Source organism: Dromaius novaehollandiae, chromosome 7 (genome assembly GCF_036370855.1).
Source record: "Dromaius novaehollandiae isolate bDroNov1 chromosome 7, bDroNov1.hap1, whole genome shotgun sequence".
Taxonomy (NCBI): Eukaryota; Metazoa; Chordata; class Aves; order Casuariiformes; family Dromaiidae; genus Dromaius; species Dromaius novaehollandiae.
The window spans coordinates 6,576,177-6,591,966 of NC_088104.1; the positions used below are offsets into that span (position 1 = coordinate 6,576,177).

The 15,790-nt window shown below is 34.9% G+C and overlaps 1 protein-coding gene across 1 annotated transcript in view; it reads left to right on the plus strand.

Moving 5' to 3' along the window:
• The window catches only part of LRP1B (LDL receptor related protein 1B), a 750,266-nt gene that overhangs the window by 649,735 nt on the left and 84,741 nt on the right, over positions 1-15,790 (plus strand). The window contains exons 61-66 of the mRNA XM_064515494.1: positions 926-1,114; positions 1,993-2,141; positions 5,470-5,563; positions 7,240-7,356; positions 7,464-7,583; positions 10,712-10,831. Coding sequence (XP_064371564.1) covers positions 926-1,114; positions 1,993-2,141; positions 5,470-5,563; positions 7,240-7,356; positions 7,464-7,583; positions 10,712-10,831 — 789 coding nt within the window. The remainder of the gene's footprint in view (positions 1-925; positions 1,115-1,992; positions 2,142-5,469; positions 5,564-7,239; positions 7,357-7,463; positions 7,584-10,711; positions 10,832-15,790) is intronic.

The window sequence follows — 15,790 nt, forward strand, 5'->3', positions numbered from 1 at the left end:
AGACTCCGCTTCTCTGGTTTGCCTGCTCAGCTCTATCAGGAATTAGGTTGGTTCAGTGATAAAAAGAGATTATGACATATAAATTGACCAATATGGTTGGATTTTCTCCTGTGACATTTATGGTTACAGTTGTGTGCATAAAAACAGTAGAATTAATTTTATGTTTACCAAGAGCAAATAGCCAAAGGTTAAAGAGTATACAGGAGGCTGAGGAACATTCCAAAGCTTTTTACCCCCTTTTCCTTTATTTCCTGTACTTTTTAACAGTGCTGATGAGGCATTTTGTGATAGTGAAACAATGGGGTAATATTGTTACTTTGTGTAATCATTTTTTTGATTGTATGGTTGCTTATGCTGGGAATACACAACAAGCCCTCTTACTGTTGTGTTTATTTTAATATAAAACTACTTTTTTCATTTCTATTTTGTCAATATGTTTTGCCAAAATGAAATGCTAATAATTGACCTAAACAGTGTTAAATATATAACATCTAAAGATGCATACATTGCATTTTGGATGTATTCTAATAACTTCTGTATCCCAAAGACAGCAAATGAATACTGGCCTTCCATAAAGACTAAATTAAGTTTTATATATATATATATATATATATATATATATCTTACATACTTCTTTAAAACTTAGCACGTCATTACTTAGAATCTGGAGGTGATTTTGTTAACCAAAATTCTTTCATTTCCTTAATGCTGGTCAGGCCAACTAACGCTCAGCAAGCAGAGCTCATGTACCCAATCCATCTTTATCGTAACTGGTAATAAAGAACCCTCTAGGCTTGACACATTGTCATGACAATTATTCTCAAGGTGTTATATAGTAGTTGTATCTGTCAACCCATGCAGTATGGAATATTTTAACTGGCAGTCTTCCAAGAGTGAACATTAATCTTAGAATCTCTTCTTACAGTCCCTAATCAAGACATCCCAGGGGTGATTGCACTAACATTGTTTGAAGACTACATCTACTGGACAGATGGGAAAACCAAATCGCTCAGCCGTGCCCACAAAACCTCAGGATCAGACAGACTATCACTGATTAACTCATGGCATACCATAACAGACATCCAGGTCTATCATTCTTACAGGCAACCTGATGGTAATTATTCTGTCTGTGCTTTCCATACTGCACATGGATATATTTCACTTAGTAGCTAGTTTCTGACTTAATGGAAGATTGTTTGTTGTGTCTAGTGGTATATTTTTATTTCTTTTTCATTTTAAATTTTGGAGATTTCGGATTAGCGACTGTAAACATAAACCTGTGATTAATGTTGTAAATATATCTGGTATTAAATAAATGTAAGGCATCTTGTTCGGTGATGAGATAGAAATTTGGACTCTTAAAAGTTAACCCAAAGGCCTTTGTGGATACTGACCTCAAGTACAGATTTGTTAAATTACAATATGGTACAAGTTACCAGTTGTCAAGATAGAAACAATGTATTGCAAACATATTTAACATTGTTGCAGAGGTAGGAGAGTGTTAATATTACACAAGAATACTGTTACTTAAGTATTGGTTGGCCTGAATGTCAGAGAATTCAGATGTTATGATTGTGTCTGATCTTCTGATGTCCACGTGTTTGAATTCTAAAAAACTCACTTAGATTAGCTAATTTGTTGTCCCATTATCAAAAAAAGGTTCTTTTTTTCCCCTTCATTCTTTCAGTGTATGAATCTACATCCGTAGTAATAATTAATTTTTGCATACAAAAAAGATGAATAATTTAAAGGCAAAGGTTGCCTCTTAAGGGGTTTTGGTTTGAGATATTTCATTGTAAAAATTATTTGTGTAATGTATTTTTCTTCCTCTATAACAGAGATACACTGAAGTATATTGAAATAATAGGCTTTGATTACTAGAAGTCCTAATAGGAAGATGTCCTAATAGGAAGACGTTGCTTTTTTATATTTTTTCTATAAATCAGTGATTAGCTGACAGTTCTGATATTCTTTTTTTTATTCTGTTCATAGTGTCTAAACATCTGTGTGCACTGAACAATGGCGGTTGCAGTCATCTATGCCTTCTCGCCCCTGAGAAGATGCATACTTGTGCCTGTCCCACTAACTTTTACCTTGCTGCAGATAACAAGACCTGCCTATCAAACTGCACTGCCAGTCAGGTAAGTTGGGGGGGGACTAGTTACATTATACTGTGTTTTCTCCTGCCTTTAAATAACAAATTGTAGTGCTCCTGAAATGTGGAAGTATCTGTCAAAGGAGCTGAAGACTAGATAACCCTTGGGTGCATCTAAGGTTTCAAATGTTTCATCTTGAAGACTGTTAATTGAAAGTAGACTTGCAAAATGCCTTTTTTTCCAGAGAATGCAGAATTTGTTCCCATTCAAATATGGATGTTTCTGTCAGTCATAAGAACAAATGAAGCTACTAAACTCATAAAAATTACTTTGAAAATACATTCATATAAAATATGAGACATAAGAATACAAAGCATAATGTATAAAAATGATTTTTGGGTTTTCATGCGTGATCAGCTATACATAAACACAGGAAAAGGAACTCAGTCCAGTTACTAGACAGAGTTGATAGGGTTGCATAACAGAATCCAGTAGCTGAAAGGGGAATGGTAAAAGGTGCAATTATTTAACAATTAGGTCAATTAAAACATTGAATTCTTAATGTGAAGTGGCTTCCCCATTACTTGAAATTAGCATTTGGTGTTTTTCCTGAAGATATAAGGTAGATTAACTAGAACACAGAGATTTCTTTCTTATCAGAGAACTGCTTTGATAAAAGTCTTTGGAGTGTTGTACTCAGACAATTAGCTTAGGATGTTTGTAATAGTACATTTGGCTTTTATAATCTGTAATTTTTCTAGTTGTCCAGCTTCACTCAATGTATACTAATGACCCCTAATGACATCCTGCATCATGATGCATTTTTTCTGTATTCATTAAGGAACAGGCTTTACTCTTCATTTTAAAGAAACAGTGGTCATCTTAATTTATCTTTGATGTTTTAAAATGATGTATAATTTCATACAATTAATATTGTTATTTCAGAAACCTTCCCACTGTCTTCCTCTGTTCCCCTTGAGGTAATGTTTTATGTGGTTTTAATTTTTTCATCACATCTTTTCCGTTGAGATTCACTGCTTATCACTTCACATTAAGTGATGAAGGAGGAAAGAATGTGTAAAACAGAATGAGAAATTTCTTACATAGTCTTCCCCCCCCCCCCCGCCCCATTTCCAGCTTCTCAAATTTGTCTAGTAAATAACTATGGCACAGCTGTTTTTTCTTCTCCTCAAATTGAAACGTAAACTTACTCCATGGTGAACTAATATTAAGATGCTAACAGCTGATTGATTGAATGGCTCTACTCTTCATTGGTAGTCTGAATTGAAAGATAGCATCACATCCTGGCTCCTTCAGGAGCAATATTTTACCACTTCTGGATGCCATAGGAGGGAGAGCAAGGTTATATAAAAGAAGCTGTTTGCAGAGAGACTGTTAAAAGTTGAAACAGTAGTTATTAGGTCTCTTCTTCTATTAGGTCTCCTCATCTTCTGATTTTGAAAACTGTTTACTGTTTGGTAATTTTACAATCCAATGACAATCAGATGGAGAGATCAGTGCCAAAAATATACTCTACTACTTGCAGAAGATTTTTAAGGTCTTCTGTTTCTTCAGATGATGCTGTAATATTATGGTTGCTACAGTGATGTAATCACATCCATTGGTAACCATTTGTGAAGAAAAGTTGTTAGATGGCTGATATGCTGGTCTCTCAGACTTTACAGACTCTCAGCTGTCTTTGATAGCTAGTCTGAATTAGGAAGTTGTTCTTTGTGTACAAAATGCATCAGACTCACGAACGCTAGAAAGGCAGGCCATCCAGGGACATTCCCGAGGCACCCGCAGGGTTCTGACACTTTCACAAAGTGACTGGGTCCCAAATGGAAAAGGGGGTGGAGGCATTTTCATGCAGAGCATAAGAAGCACCTGCGAGTTAGTACATAGATCCTGGAATGAAATGTACAGTGTCAGTTTAACAGCCTGAACTCCCTTACAGCGAACAGAAAGTGACTGGCATCTTAAAATGATTAAGCAGCAGGAAGCCTAAGCTAGCAAATAGGAAATACTAAGAATGAAAGTTGAGTGAGCTTGTTTGTCTCCTACATTAGGAGGCCTTCTGCTGAGCTACACTGAGATACCTGCCTTTGTGAAACAGATTAACGGTCTTAAACCTATTCCTAAATAATCTCCCAGAGTATGGATATTCCAATAACTTCTCACTTAAAATACTGGCTTAGATACAAGCAAAATCTGGAGCTTCTGTGTTCATATAGTAGAGGTTGATGGCGGTTGCCACATCATGCACTGGTGGCTAAAATGTAGAAGTTTGTTTTTGTAATATGCTTGAGTTTAGAATAACTGCCTTTCAGGCTCAGCCTATCTTACAGCGTGTTCCTCAATGCAATGCAGGAATGATGTAGCTGAATGTAATTCTGATACAGCTACAGGTCTTAATACATAAATCCCAGTGAAATCCTGAATTTTCTTGGAGAAAAGCTAAAACTGATGTAATGCACTAAGTTTAATATACCTTTTAAACAAAACTTTACTGAATAATCAATGGTTTTAAAAACATGGAGAAATTAAAAAGTTGTGCTTATTCACAGAAAATAAAATGTCTTGCCCTTCCGAGCTGATTGGTTTCTTTCCTTTATGTCCTCATGCAGCCACCAGGTAGGAAACACAACACTTTTTAGAAGTGCTGATAGTCTGTCCAGATTTTTCTCCCTAACATTAACCACAAAATGAACTTCTGATTTTAGGTTTAGCCCTAGAGGACTCTATCAAACCCCTTCTACCTTTCATTTTGTTTGTATTCCTTTTACAGTTAGAATTAAGGTACAATCTTGCTTTAACTCAGAATAAAGGCATTGCTGAGCTCTTAGAGTTTTTTCTTTTTTTTTAACAAACATTTTATTCTTTGGAAAGCTTGGAAGGCCTGGACTGAGATTTTCTGGTTTAATTCAAACTATATAAGCAATATTGTATACAAGCACAATGCTGCATGTTCCTGAGTTCTTAAGCCGCTTCTGCTTAACTGCGTGTGTTTCAGTTTATCTGGGAAAAGGATAAAAATCTGTTTCAACAGCTTGCAAAGACTATTTAAAATCAGAAGCGATTGTTCTGAGTGTGATCTTGAAGGATCAAATCACAGAATACAGTAAAATGTGGTAGTTGTGCTTATATCAGTGGAACTATAAATCAGTGTAGTGATATCACGGAAACTACGATGAGTTGTATCAGCTGAAGCCTCATTGCAGCACATATCCAAAAAAAGAATAATGTTTTTAAAAAAAGGTTTTATAAAATCAACAACCAGTGGTGATTGATGGAACAATGACTTACTCATTAATTATACTAATCGTGTAAAAAAAAATGTATATCAAAGCTTTTCTTCCCTCTTCTTTCACAGTTCCGCTGCAAAACTGACAAATGTATTCCATTTTGGTGGAAATGTGACACTGTTGATGACTGTGGAGATGGCTCTGATGAGCCTGAGGAATGCCGTAAGTGTATTCCAAATTTGGAACCTAGCTTTTTTCAGTTCATATCTAATATAATACTTTAAACATGTTAGGAAGGGGTTTTTTTTGAAAGCTTTTGTTTGCAGCAGTGTTTGTTTTCCTTGATCTTTGTCAGATTTACAAAGGGTACAGGCGCTTGTCTATCAGCCCGTAGAAGATTTTCATTAACTTATCACTGCATGCTAAGGATCTCTTAAGATCTTTGGAAAATCACAAGAACATGCTGTTCATGTTTTAAACCTTTACTTTATCCCATTTAAATTTTAGCCTGAGATTTTCATCTTAGAGTTATGTTTAGAGGCTGTCTATTATTGTATACAAATAAGACAAAATCTGGCAAATTTATTTGGTTTATTTTTATACATAATAGAAATGTGATATTCTAATCACATTTGCTTTTGTTTTATTGCAGTTATGCAAGCTCAGCTACATATTATTTGTTACAATTTCCTGAATAATAATAACATTCTCCATATGATTCCTACTAAGATTCCATGTAATTTACAGTCAAAAATGTCATTTCAGCATATGATTTTATGTAAATACTAAGTTTTATAGTTTTATAAATTTTATCAATTTGAGAGTTAAATCTCACCAATCCACTATAAATAATTTTATGCAAAGAACTGTTTCCATGCATCCTGTGTAACTTTGACACAGTCTCCTCAATGTGGTGCAGATTCAGCAAATGTCTTGGTAGCCTTCTATAGTTCATATCATAGGTTACTGTAGTATGATGCCATTGAGTTTTAGACAATTTGAAGTCAATTACGATGATGTTTTCAGCATCCCACAGGATGACTGCAGTGGTGGTAGCTGACTGAAAGTTTACTTAGATGTTAGTAAAATACTCTTCTAGTGTACCGGGATCCTAAACAGTCATCACTGTCGATGATGCTGTTTCTCACTCCTAGTCACTAACTGTTCCAACATTATCATATAATCTACATAAATCAAAAGACTAGTACAGTGTTCTTCTCTCAAGCTTATACCCACAAAAGTCCTTGTAACTCAACTGTGTATTCCACAAGTCCTCCAGTTAAGTAACAATTCATTTGAATTTTGTGTATTGAAATCATCTATTTTTTTACAATTTTACAATTATTTTTCTTTTTCCACTGCAGAAGCCTTTGAAACTAGTCTTCACATATATAATCGTTATACATGAGAGTACATCTTAAGCTACACATAAGAGTACATCTCAAGCTACAATGTGTTTATATAGAGTATTACTCTAGAAGTGTACAATTGCTTCTTCAGTCAAATGTCAGTGCCTGTGAGAATGAACAGTGGTAGACCTTTCATGGGAAATATATTTAAAGGGGGATAGAGGGTTTCTTAAATACTGATTTGAACTGAAGCATTTTTATCCTTAATAGCAACTCTCTGTTGTGTCCATAGCACCAACCCATAGAGGGTTATACTCTATATCATTCATAAAATAGAGGAGATATGCAAATTTAGAATCTCAGAGCTTGAATTTAATTTTGTTGTAATACATTTACATTTTAGTAACTATTATCTCCTCAGGTTGATGCTATATAGTCAAATACAGTAACATAAGAAGTCCTTTAATTAGTCCACAGAGGAGGAACAACACTATTGACATTTTACCATTCATCTTAGAGTATTGATAGCAGTTTTCTTTCTTTCAATAGCTGAATTCAGATGTCAACCAGGACGTTTTCAGTGTGGAACTGGACTTTGTGCTCTTCCCGCCTTTATATGTGATGGAGAAAATGATTGTGGGGACAATTCTGATGAACTCAACTGTGGTAGGTGACTACATTTAGTAGAGGCTTCAGAAACATGCTAAACTGATATTTAAATGGTTTAAATTCTGGCAAGAAACTCATTAATACTTTTATTCTTTTAACTTAAGACACACATGTGTGTCTGTCAGGTCAGTTCAAGTGCACAAAGAATCAGAAGTGTATTCCAATAAATCTGCGATGCAATGGACAGGATGACTGTGGTGATGAAGAAGACGAAAGAGACTGTCGTAAGTTATGTTTAGAGAATTTTGCTCTGAAAGCTGTAGTTGCTTTTAAACAAGGAGCTGAACTCACCTATGTAAAATAATTTGAGGAACACACATAACAGTTAATTCACTGAATTGTTTGATGTACAGTACTACATATACAATATAAATTAAAATGTCTTTTATTAACTTCATTTTTTTTAAAGAAAGAAGAGGGGCTGTAAACAAATTAGTTTCAAGCATTAAATTGGGTTTCTGACTTTGGCTTAAATGTCTGTTTTACTCTAACCACCTCATAAATGACTCTCATCTTCTCGAGCTTTTCATCTGCCATGCCTTGTGGCAACACAGTTCAGTGGAAAAAGATCATTCTTCCACTACTTTTACTGGAAAGGATGTAGGTCCATAACTACTTCTGCATCCCTTTTATTTTTGATGGTGAACCCCCACCTTTGCTGTGAGGATTTCTCCATTAATTTGTCTATGTAATTTGATTTCCATTTACTCACCTTTTCATACATCTTGATTTTTGTAAGTTCATTTTCAGTCCACATTTGTTATAGATGAACTAGAGGAAGTATTTTAAGATTTAGAATAGGAATGTGTTGAATAGCTTCTATCTTTTACCACTCTGTAGTTAAAATGACAGTGGAGTCTTCAGATGTGACTCTGTTCTTCACTCGGTTAATTCTTTGGATCTACTGCTCATCCAAGGTGCTTATCCCTGTTTTCTGAATTAGCTCTCCTCAGGTCTGCACACACTGCATTTCTGCAAAAACATGGCCATCTCCAAGGGAAGGGTTGCTAAGGATACAAAGGCTGTGTTGATTAGCATGTTTAGTGGCCATCTTTCAAACAGCTCAGCAGAGCTGTAGCCTGTGACAGACAGTATTACCTGTTTTCATATTGTATTTCTTTAGGAACGGATTAAGTGCAGTCAGATAAACACCTAGAGAAGATGGAGGAGACTGTTCTTTTCCTTAAGAAGAACTGTACCTCCTTACTATATGGAAGGTTCCCAAAACCATGAAGTGTAGCTGACAAAAATAAAACAAAGCCACAGCAGCAGAATCTGGAGAGCAGCAGTACTCGGGGACTGCAGGAGAGGGTAGGGTCAGGATCAGCGGTGATGGAGTTAAATACTTCTAGAATTCAGAGAGGACAGTACAGTTTGCTCTGACATAAATGAAGCCTCTGAATTGTCTGAAACTTAGTCATCAGCCTACCTGCACAGTGATGAGGGGAGAGTTATATACGTTTTTTGTTTCTGTTCTGTCTTGCCTAGACATTATGAACTTGTCTCTTAATGAAAGTTAAGTGTGCTAGTTTATATTCTAATCAAATCTAGCATACGGCTTCTAAAAATTCTTAAGTTTCCTTTGGGGAGTTAACTAGTAGGGGAAGGTTTAACTAAGTCTGTCTTAAAGTTTGAATTGACTTGGGTTCCTGCCACAAGACAAGCAACAGGTTATGTGTTACCTGTTTCTTTCTAAAATCACTAGACTAGGATTCATAAAATACAGTTCTGCCACTGTTCGGTTTTATATTTTACATCACCTTGAAGAAGTCACATTGCTTTTTTGTACTTTAGGCTTTCCATATGTAAAATGGAGGTAGTTATATTGGTTGTCTTTGTGAAGCACTTCGAAATCCTCTGATAGGTGTTCTAGCTGAGAGTCAGCATTTTTTTTTAAAGTCTAGTTAGCAACATAGCCAAGTCTAAATGTGCATTCATTCCAGCATTATATTTATGTATGAAAACCTGACACTGAAAGAAATAATACACCAACTGCTAATGAATGTGAAATTTCATATTCTTGACAAATCGAAGAAATAGATAAGAATGTTCATTTCAAAGAGCAAATGGCTTTTCAACACAGATTGGAAACTTTAAAAATCCTATGGAGCTCAGCGTGTAAAATCTATTGCAAGTGGTTAAACCAGGATAACATTCATGTAGGAAGATATTATCAGAAAATAGCTCATATGTAATGTTCTCATTCTATGTTCAGTTCACTGTAGAACAGTTAGGAGGTTCTTGTACATCCACTTATCTCTAAGAGACTTGTGGCCATCTGACTGCAAATAACTGGCTCACAGTACAGCACAGATGTGCCCTTTTATTCATCTTACATCTATGCACTGAATTATAAGAGTTTAAGAAATGGTAAGATCTGATCTATATGCTGGTTAGGAAGTCAGTATAGAATCACGAGTTCCACTACATATGTTAGAAATCGCACTCTATTCTAATAGCTTGACAACAGATTCTTCTTTTAGAGCTGGACCTTTAACTTTCCTCTTAGCCTTTGGAACTGAGTACAGTAGGAAAGAAAGGACCAAAAAGAGTAACTTTTTCTGATAAATGCCTAGGGGAGGTATCCCTGCTGAAAGGCCTTGATTCTTTCAGCATCCTGGCTGAGAGGAAGGACAGCAGTTGACCTCTCTGCTTGGAAATGAGAGGGAATTCATGGTGCACTGAGAATCTTTCTTGTTGTCAAATAGCTATTCTAGAATTAAAGGATCTCGATGGAATAGGATGAAGATTAGCTGCATCTTTGTATCTTTACATTACTTTAGGATTCTGTCTAATGCTTGTTCTGTTAAACTGATAGAGAAAAACCATTTTCAAACTTTTCTCCTCATTTACCCATTGCCTATTAAACAGAGACCACAGAATTTAACCAAAACTGGACATAATTTTGATTACTTTAATTAATCAAAATCATTCTAAGCTGAAAGCCTTAGTACTTCAAACTAACTAACTGTCAGAATTAATTACTGATGTTTTTGGAAAGCTTTTTTTGGGAGGGAATAATCTGAATGCCTTAAAACAAAGTGCTTTGATCGTGTTAATGTTAAGTCTGTTTGTTTGTTGTTAAGAGAGTATCACAACAGAACCTGTTTTTTAAATTTAGAGTGTACTATTATGTATAATATATAAACACTGTGTAAATAGAAGGCAAAATTATAAAAAAAAAAAAACTGAATGCTGTTTTCTTACATGTGTTACTTAAATGATGCTAGAAGTCAGAGATACCGTATTTCTGAATTTTGGATCCTTAAAAATTTATTCTTTTACTTTAAAACAAATATTTTGATTATTATCAGAAATTTCTAGTTTTAATTTGGAATCCTTTCCTTTAAAGCAGAAAACAGTTGTTCTCCAGACCATTTCCAGTGTAAAACTACAAAACACTGCATTTCTAAACTGTGGGTATGCGATGAAGACCCAGATTGTGCTGATGGATCAGATGAAGCTAACTGTGGTGAGTGTGACAGCGGTCATATAAATGAAAGAGCAATGCAGTGTAGGTTGAAAGGTTAACTGCAAAAATAGATTAAAATCTAGTATTTTCTACGCCAGCATCTTTCAAGATGTTTTGTTTGAGCTGAGTTTTTATTTTGGTTTAGTTTTGAATCTCCTACCGTAGCTTGACATTATTTCCTTTTACTATTTTAATAAAAATGATTCCATTTAATATATCTTCTTTCAGTATGTGATAGTACCTATATAATATGATAGCCTTATCTGGCTCATACAGTTCTTGTTTAGTTGCAATCTTTATATATGGTGTATATATACACTTTATATTATACAACTACATTATTGGCAGGATCTATAAATGAGTATCTCATCTGGAATATAGTGACATTCTTGGTTTTTCTTACAGAATTACCCAGTTTCCATTAATTTTTTCTGCATACCTTGTTGCTACTGTAGTTAATAAATAGGAAAAATGTAATAATTTGCTGTAATCTGCTTTATAATTTCATTAGATGTGTATTGCCTTTTTATTTTAGAGATGGAAGATACACAATGTAGCAAAATCATTTTGTAACTAATGAATTAATCCACCTCACAACAACTATAGGGCTTTGAAATATACAGAGAAATTGACTCAGAATCAAGAGCCTTAAGTCCAGCATGAAGTTGATTTAAATTTTATCAACAGAAACATCTTCAAGGCAGATGCTGATGTTAGTTAACACTAGCTGGGCAGAAGGGTCCAGTGCAGATTCCAACTTGACATGACCAGCTTTTACTTCTGAGTGAGTAACACGCCATAATATACCACTCCACAAACTCTGCAACCCCATAGGACTTCTCCAAGAACTTCTGATGCTTATGAAACTTTTGTGCTTAACCCTGACAGTTTGAGAAGGTAGATCCTCAACAGATGACATCAAGGAAATAATTGTGAAACTGTCAAACCAAGCCCTCAGTTCTGTTAGGTTTTATACAATATCCAGAATCACAGTCTCCTACTCTACCGAGGCAGATTTTTTAGAGCAAAAGTACTAGCTTGGAATCCAAGAATCTTTTTCATTGCTTTTTTGAAGATTCATTTTTCGTTCACAACTGTAGCTACAGGTTTTAGTATATTTCTTATTGACAAAACAGATTAATTGATTATATTTCTACAGAAACAGTTAAAATTCTTTTATTAAGACAGTAGTCATACAAAGTTGAAAACATCTAAGAAGTTTCCACATTCATCTGTCTGTGATATGATCCTGTATATGCCTCGTATGCTATTCAGCAAATCACTTGGAAAACAAAAGATCACGCTGCTTAGTAGTAGCTTTCTTATTCTTTGCTTGCATTGCTGAAAAGTACTAAGCCAGCTTTTTGGTTGTAAATGAAAGAAAAAAATACAAATATTCAATCTGGAAATGGATTACAGATAATCAAAGTAAATGGATCAGTACTGACATAGTTGGAAAATTACTGGAAATTGATGTCAACGCAAAATCACCAAGTGATGAAAACCTTTTGCGGAATTCCAAGACAGGTCTAGTCTATAAAAGGAAAGAAGGAAAAATACTCTGAGGTGGAAAAGAACAGGAAACACAAGTGCACAGAATATTCACAGCTCTCAGCATTATTCAGGCAGATGTGAATAATGGGTTTGCTGAAATGCATGGGTCAGGACAAATTTATGCTACCACTGGGACGACAAAGTAACAGAACTGTAGGCTGCAATCAAGAACAAAGCACCAAGAGACAGCAAAATTTCCATGGATTTATTTCAAGCATTCGATACCAGCACCGGAATGAAAATGTCAGACCTGTGTAATATGTCTAGGAAGTTGAAACTCTTTCTCAGCACTGGAAATATGAGACCATTGTTTGAATTTCTGAGAAGGGGCATCTTTTTTGATCACATCAGCTGGAGAGAAGTTACACTCGAAGAAACCATCTGGTTTGAAGGAATAGTGAATGCAAAGCTTAGAGGAGAAGAACCTATGCCATAAAGACTGTTTCTGTCCTGTTCTGGGCTATGCTAGGACTACCTCAGCACTGCTCACCACCTGATCCACTGAATAGGTTCTTTCTCCTATACTGGCCCTATCACCTCAGTCTCTGAGATGCCATTTCCTTCTTTTGTTTTGTTTTTTCCCTGCTAATTTGGACAGCATTCCAAGATACAGAGTTTGTGGAGTGATATTTTGGAGTAAACTACACAAGCCCAATTGATAGGGCATGAAGACATTTGAAAGAAAGAGAAAAAGAAATATAACTAATACCGAAAAGGGAAAAAAATGTAATTCACTGTAATTGATCATTTTAACCATTAGATAGAATAATGCCCAAACTACCCTGGTGATTAAATAGCGTAGAGATGCAGTGCATGTAGTCCCAGTTTAAATATTTCTTTTTAGTCATAATATATGCAACTGGTTATGCTGCTGTATGTCAAAGAGTCACCTTGCCCATTACTCTGTCTCTGGTAGTGAATAAAGGCTAGTATCTAGGGAAGAGTTTGGGACCAAAGCAGACCTAAAACAATTCTTCCCCAGGATACTCTTCCAGCATCTGACAATTTGTGACTCAGATAACATGAGCCAAATGTGTGTCTGTACTCAGTAAGGCCTGATGGATTTCAGTCTTTCCTAGTGTCTTTATAAAACTTCTACGACATCCTGTAACAAGGAGTTCCAAAGCTTAATTACACAGTATATGAAAAGCCACCTCCCTTTTTATTTTGCATCTGTTAGCTGCATATAATGCCCCTTAGTTTTTGTATTGGAGGGGAGTGAACAATATATTGTTGTTTACAATCTCCATGCCACTCGTGATTTTGTATACTTATATACCAACTAAGCCTTTACAAGCATGGGATGCTTTATTCATATTTTAAACAAGTTTTCCTTAATTTTAGCATTTCAAATATGTTAAAATGAACTTAGAACAAGTTTTGGTCTCTACTTTTTTTTTAATTTTAAAGGTGACTATTTTTTGAACAAATGTTGGTAACGTTAAATTATAAAGTTACAATCTGCATATAATAAAGATCTGCATATGTTGGCAGTAATACTAACTTGTAATAGTTTATAGTTCATTCTGAAGATGCCTGCAGTGCAAAACTTCTAGTATAAAGGGCAATTTCTTTTTTGCTTAAATGCTTCACAGTGATATATTTTGCTTAGTCAGCATTTAGTACTGTATATTATTGGAGATACTGTATTCAGTTAATTTTTTAGTGTATTCTGAATGTATTCAGTCTTCTGTGGTTAGTTTCTGACTCAGATGATTAAAACAACATTAGAAAATTTATGCTTATTAACAAGTATATGGTGTTTTTTCAGAATAGTAGGCCAAGTTAATTTATTCTCTGTCCAGACAATTAAAAGAACCAGTTAGTCGTCTTAATCCTTACTCACAATTTTAATGCTTTACATCACAAAAAGCTGTTTTGATCAGAATATGAAGAAAGCGATATTTAGTCTTGGAAAATGGTTATAGTCTGCTTTAAAGGTTTATATGTATTTAAGATATTAGCACAATGCATCAGTACTAGTGTGATTGTGTTCTGCTTCCTCATGTTTTTCTTTTTTAACATTAATTTTATTTTTAGCCTAAAGAGTTAAAGTGTTTTTTTTATGATGATGATGAATATATTCCATGAGATTTTTGAAGGATGAATTATATAAACTTAAACTTTCTTCAGCAACCTAAGAACTTCCTGTATCCAGTATCAGTGACAGCCTGCCAGGCCCTTGAACAACTAGCTGATCCTTGATCAAAAGCAAGGTTTTCTTCCATTTTAGATTCTGTCTTTTAGGTGTCCACACGTGCACGCATGTGCGCACAAACACACACACACATACCCTCATACACACACAAAAAAACCCACGGAATTAAAATCCAAAATCTGCAGTCCAGTGCAATTAGTGCCAAAGTTGTGGTTTTACTTCACTGGGATTGGAATTAGAATCAAAATGTTTTAAATGTGTAAATACAATCTTTCGGGTTTGGGTGTTTTCTTTTATTTTTATATGCAAGCCTTCATCCTATTTTTTTTCTTCTTGCTCATTTAGAAATATTTGTGAAAGGAAATATTAGATATGACTGCGCAAAAGATATACCCCAACCTCAGGCAGCTGCACAAATATCTGAAAAAAGTGCTTTGTCTGTGACAGTAGACCCACTGATCTCTTAATGGTGGTAATTTGAACAGAGAAATGTGAAAATGGAGTAGCCATAATTTACTACTTTCACTTCATATCATTCTTACCTAAAACTTCCCATTTTAAGGCAGCTTCATTTTAAGAAAAACAGAAAGCAGTTTCAGTGTTTAAGACATATAAAATGACAAAACGTGCGTGTGTCTCTTTCTGCGTTTCAGGGTTCAACCATTCGAAAAATGAGGTGCCACACTTTTTCTTTTGAGTCCAGTGAATGTATCTTTCTGAGAGATCAGGTTTTTGTTACTCAACTCCCTAAAATCTTCTTCTTTGTTTTATCTTAGTTCTACTATCCTAATGTTTTCCTGGGCTCTGATTTGCATGAAGAAAAAAATCCAAGACAAGCAAATATGACTTATAGCAAACATGGTCAACTGTAAGCTGCTGTGAGAGATCAGTATCATCCCAAGGGAAAAATAAAGCTTTAAGATATCTGAAGTGAAGAAAAAAGAGCCTTCCAAGCATCAAAATATTTTGCATAAAGAAATAATTATTTTTGTGTGTTTGATTAAAAAATAAAATAAAAGTAAATTTTGAAAAAGGCAAGCCCAGAAAGTGGATTTAGCATCCCTGAGAACTGGAGAATTCTGTATGGAGAATACGAAAAGATATATTGTATGTTTTCCGCATCCTGGCAGGTAGCTGAAATAGAATGTAATCTGTGATTAGTCTTCAAGATGCATTTTGTGGGCAAGTATATTTAATTCAGGACTATAGATTTTACTGGAAGCATTATAAGTATAGGATAGATTCCT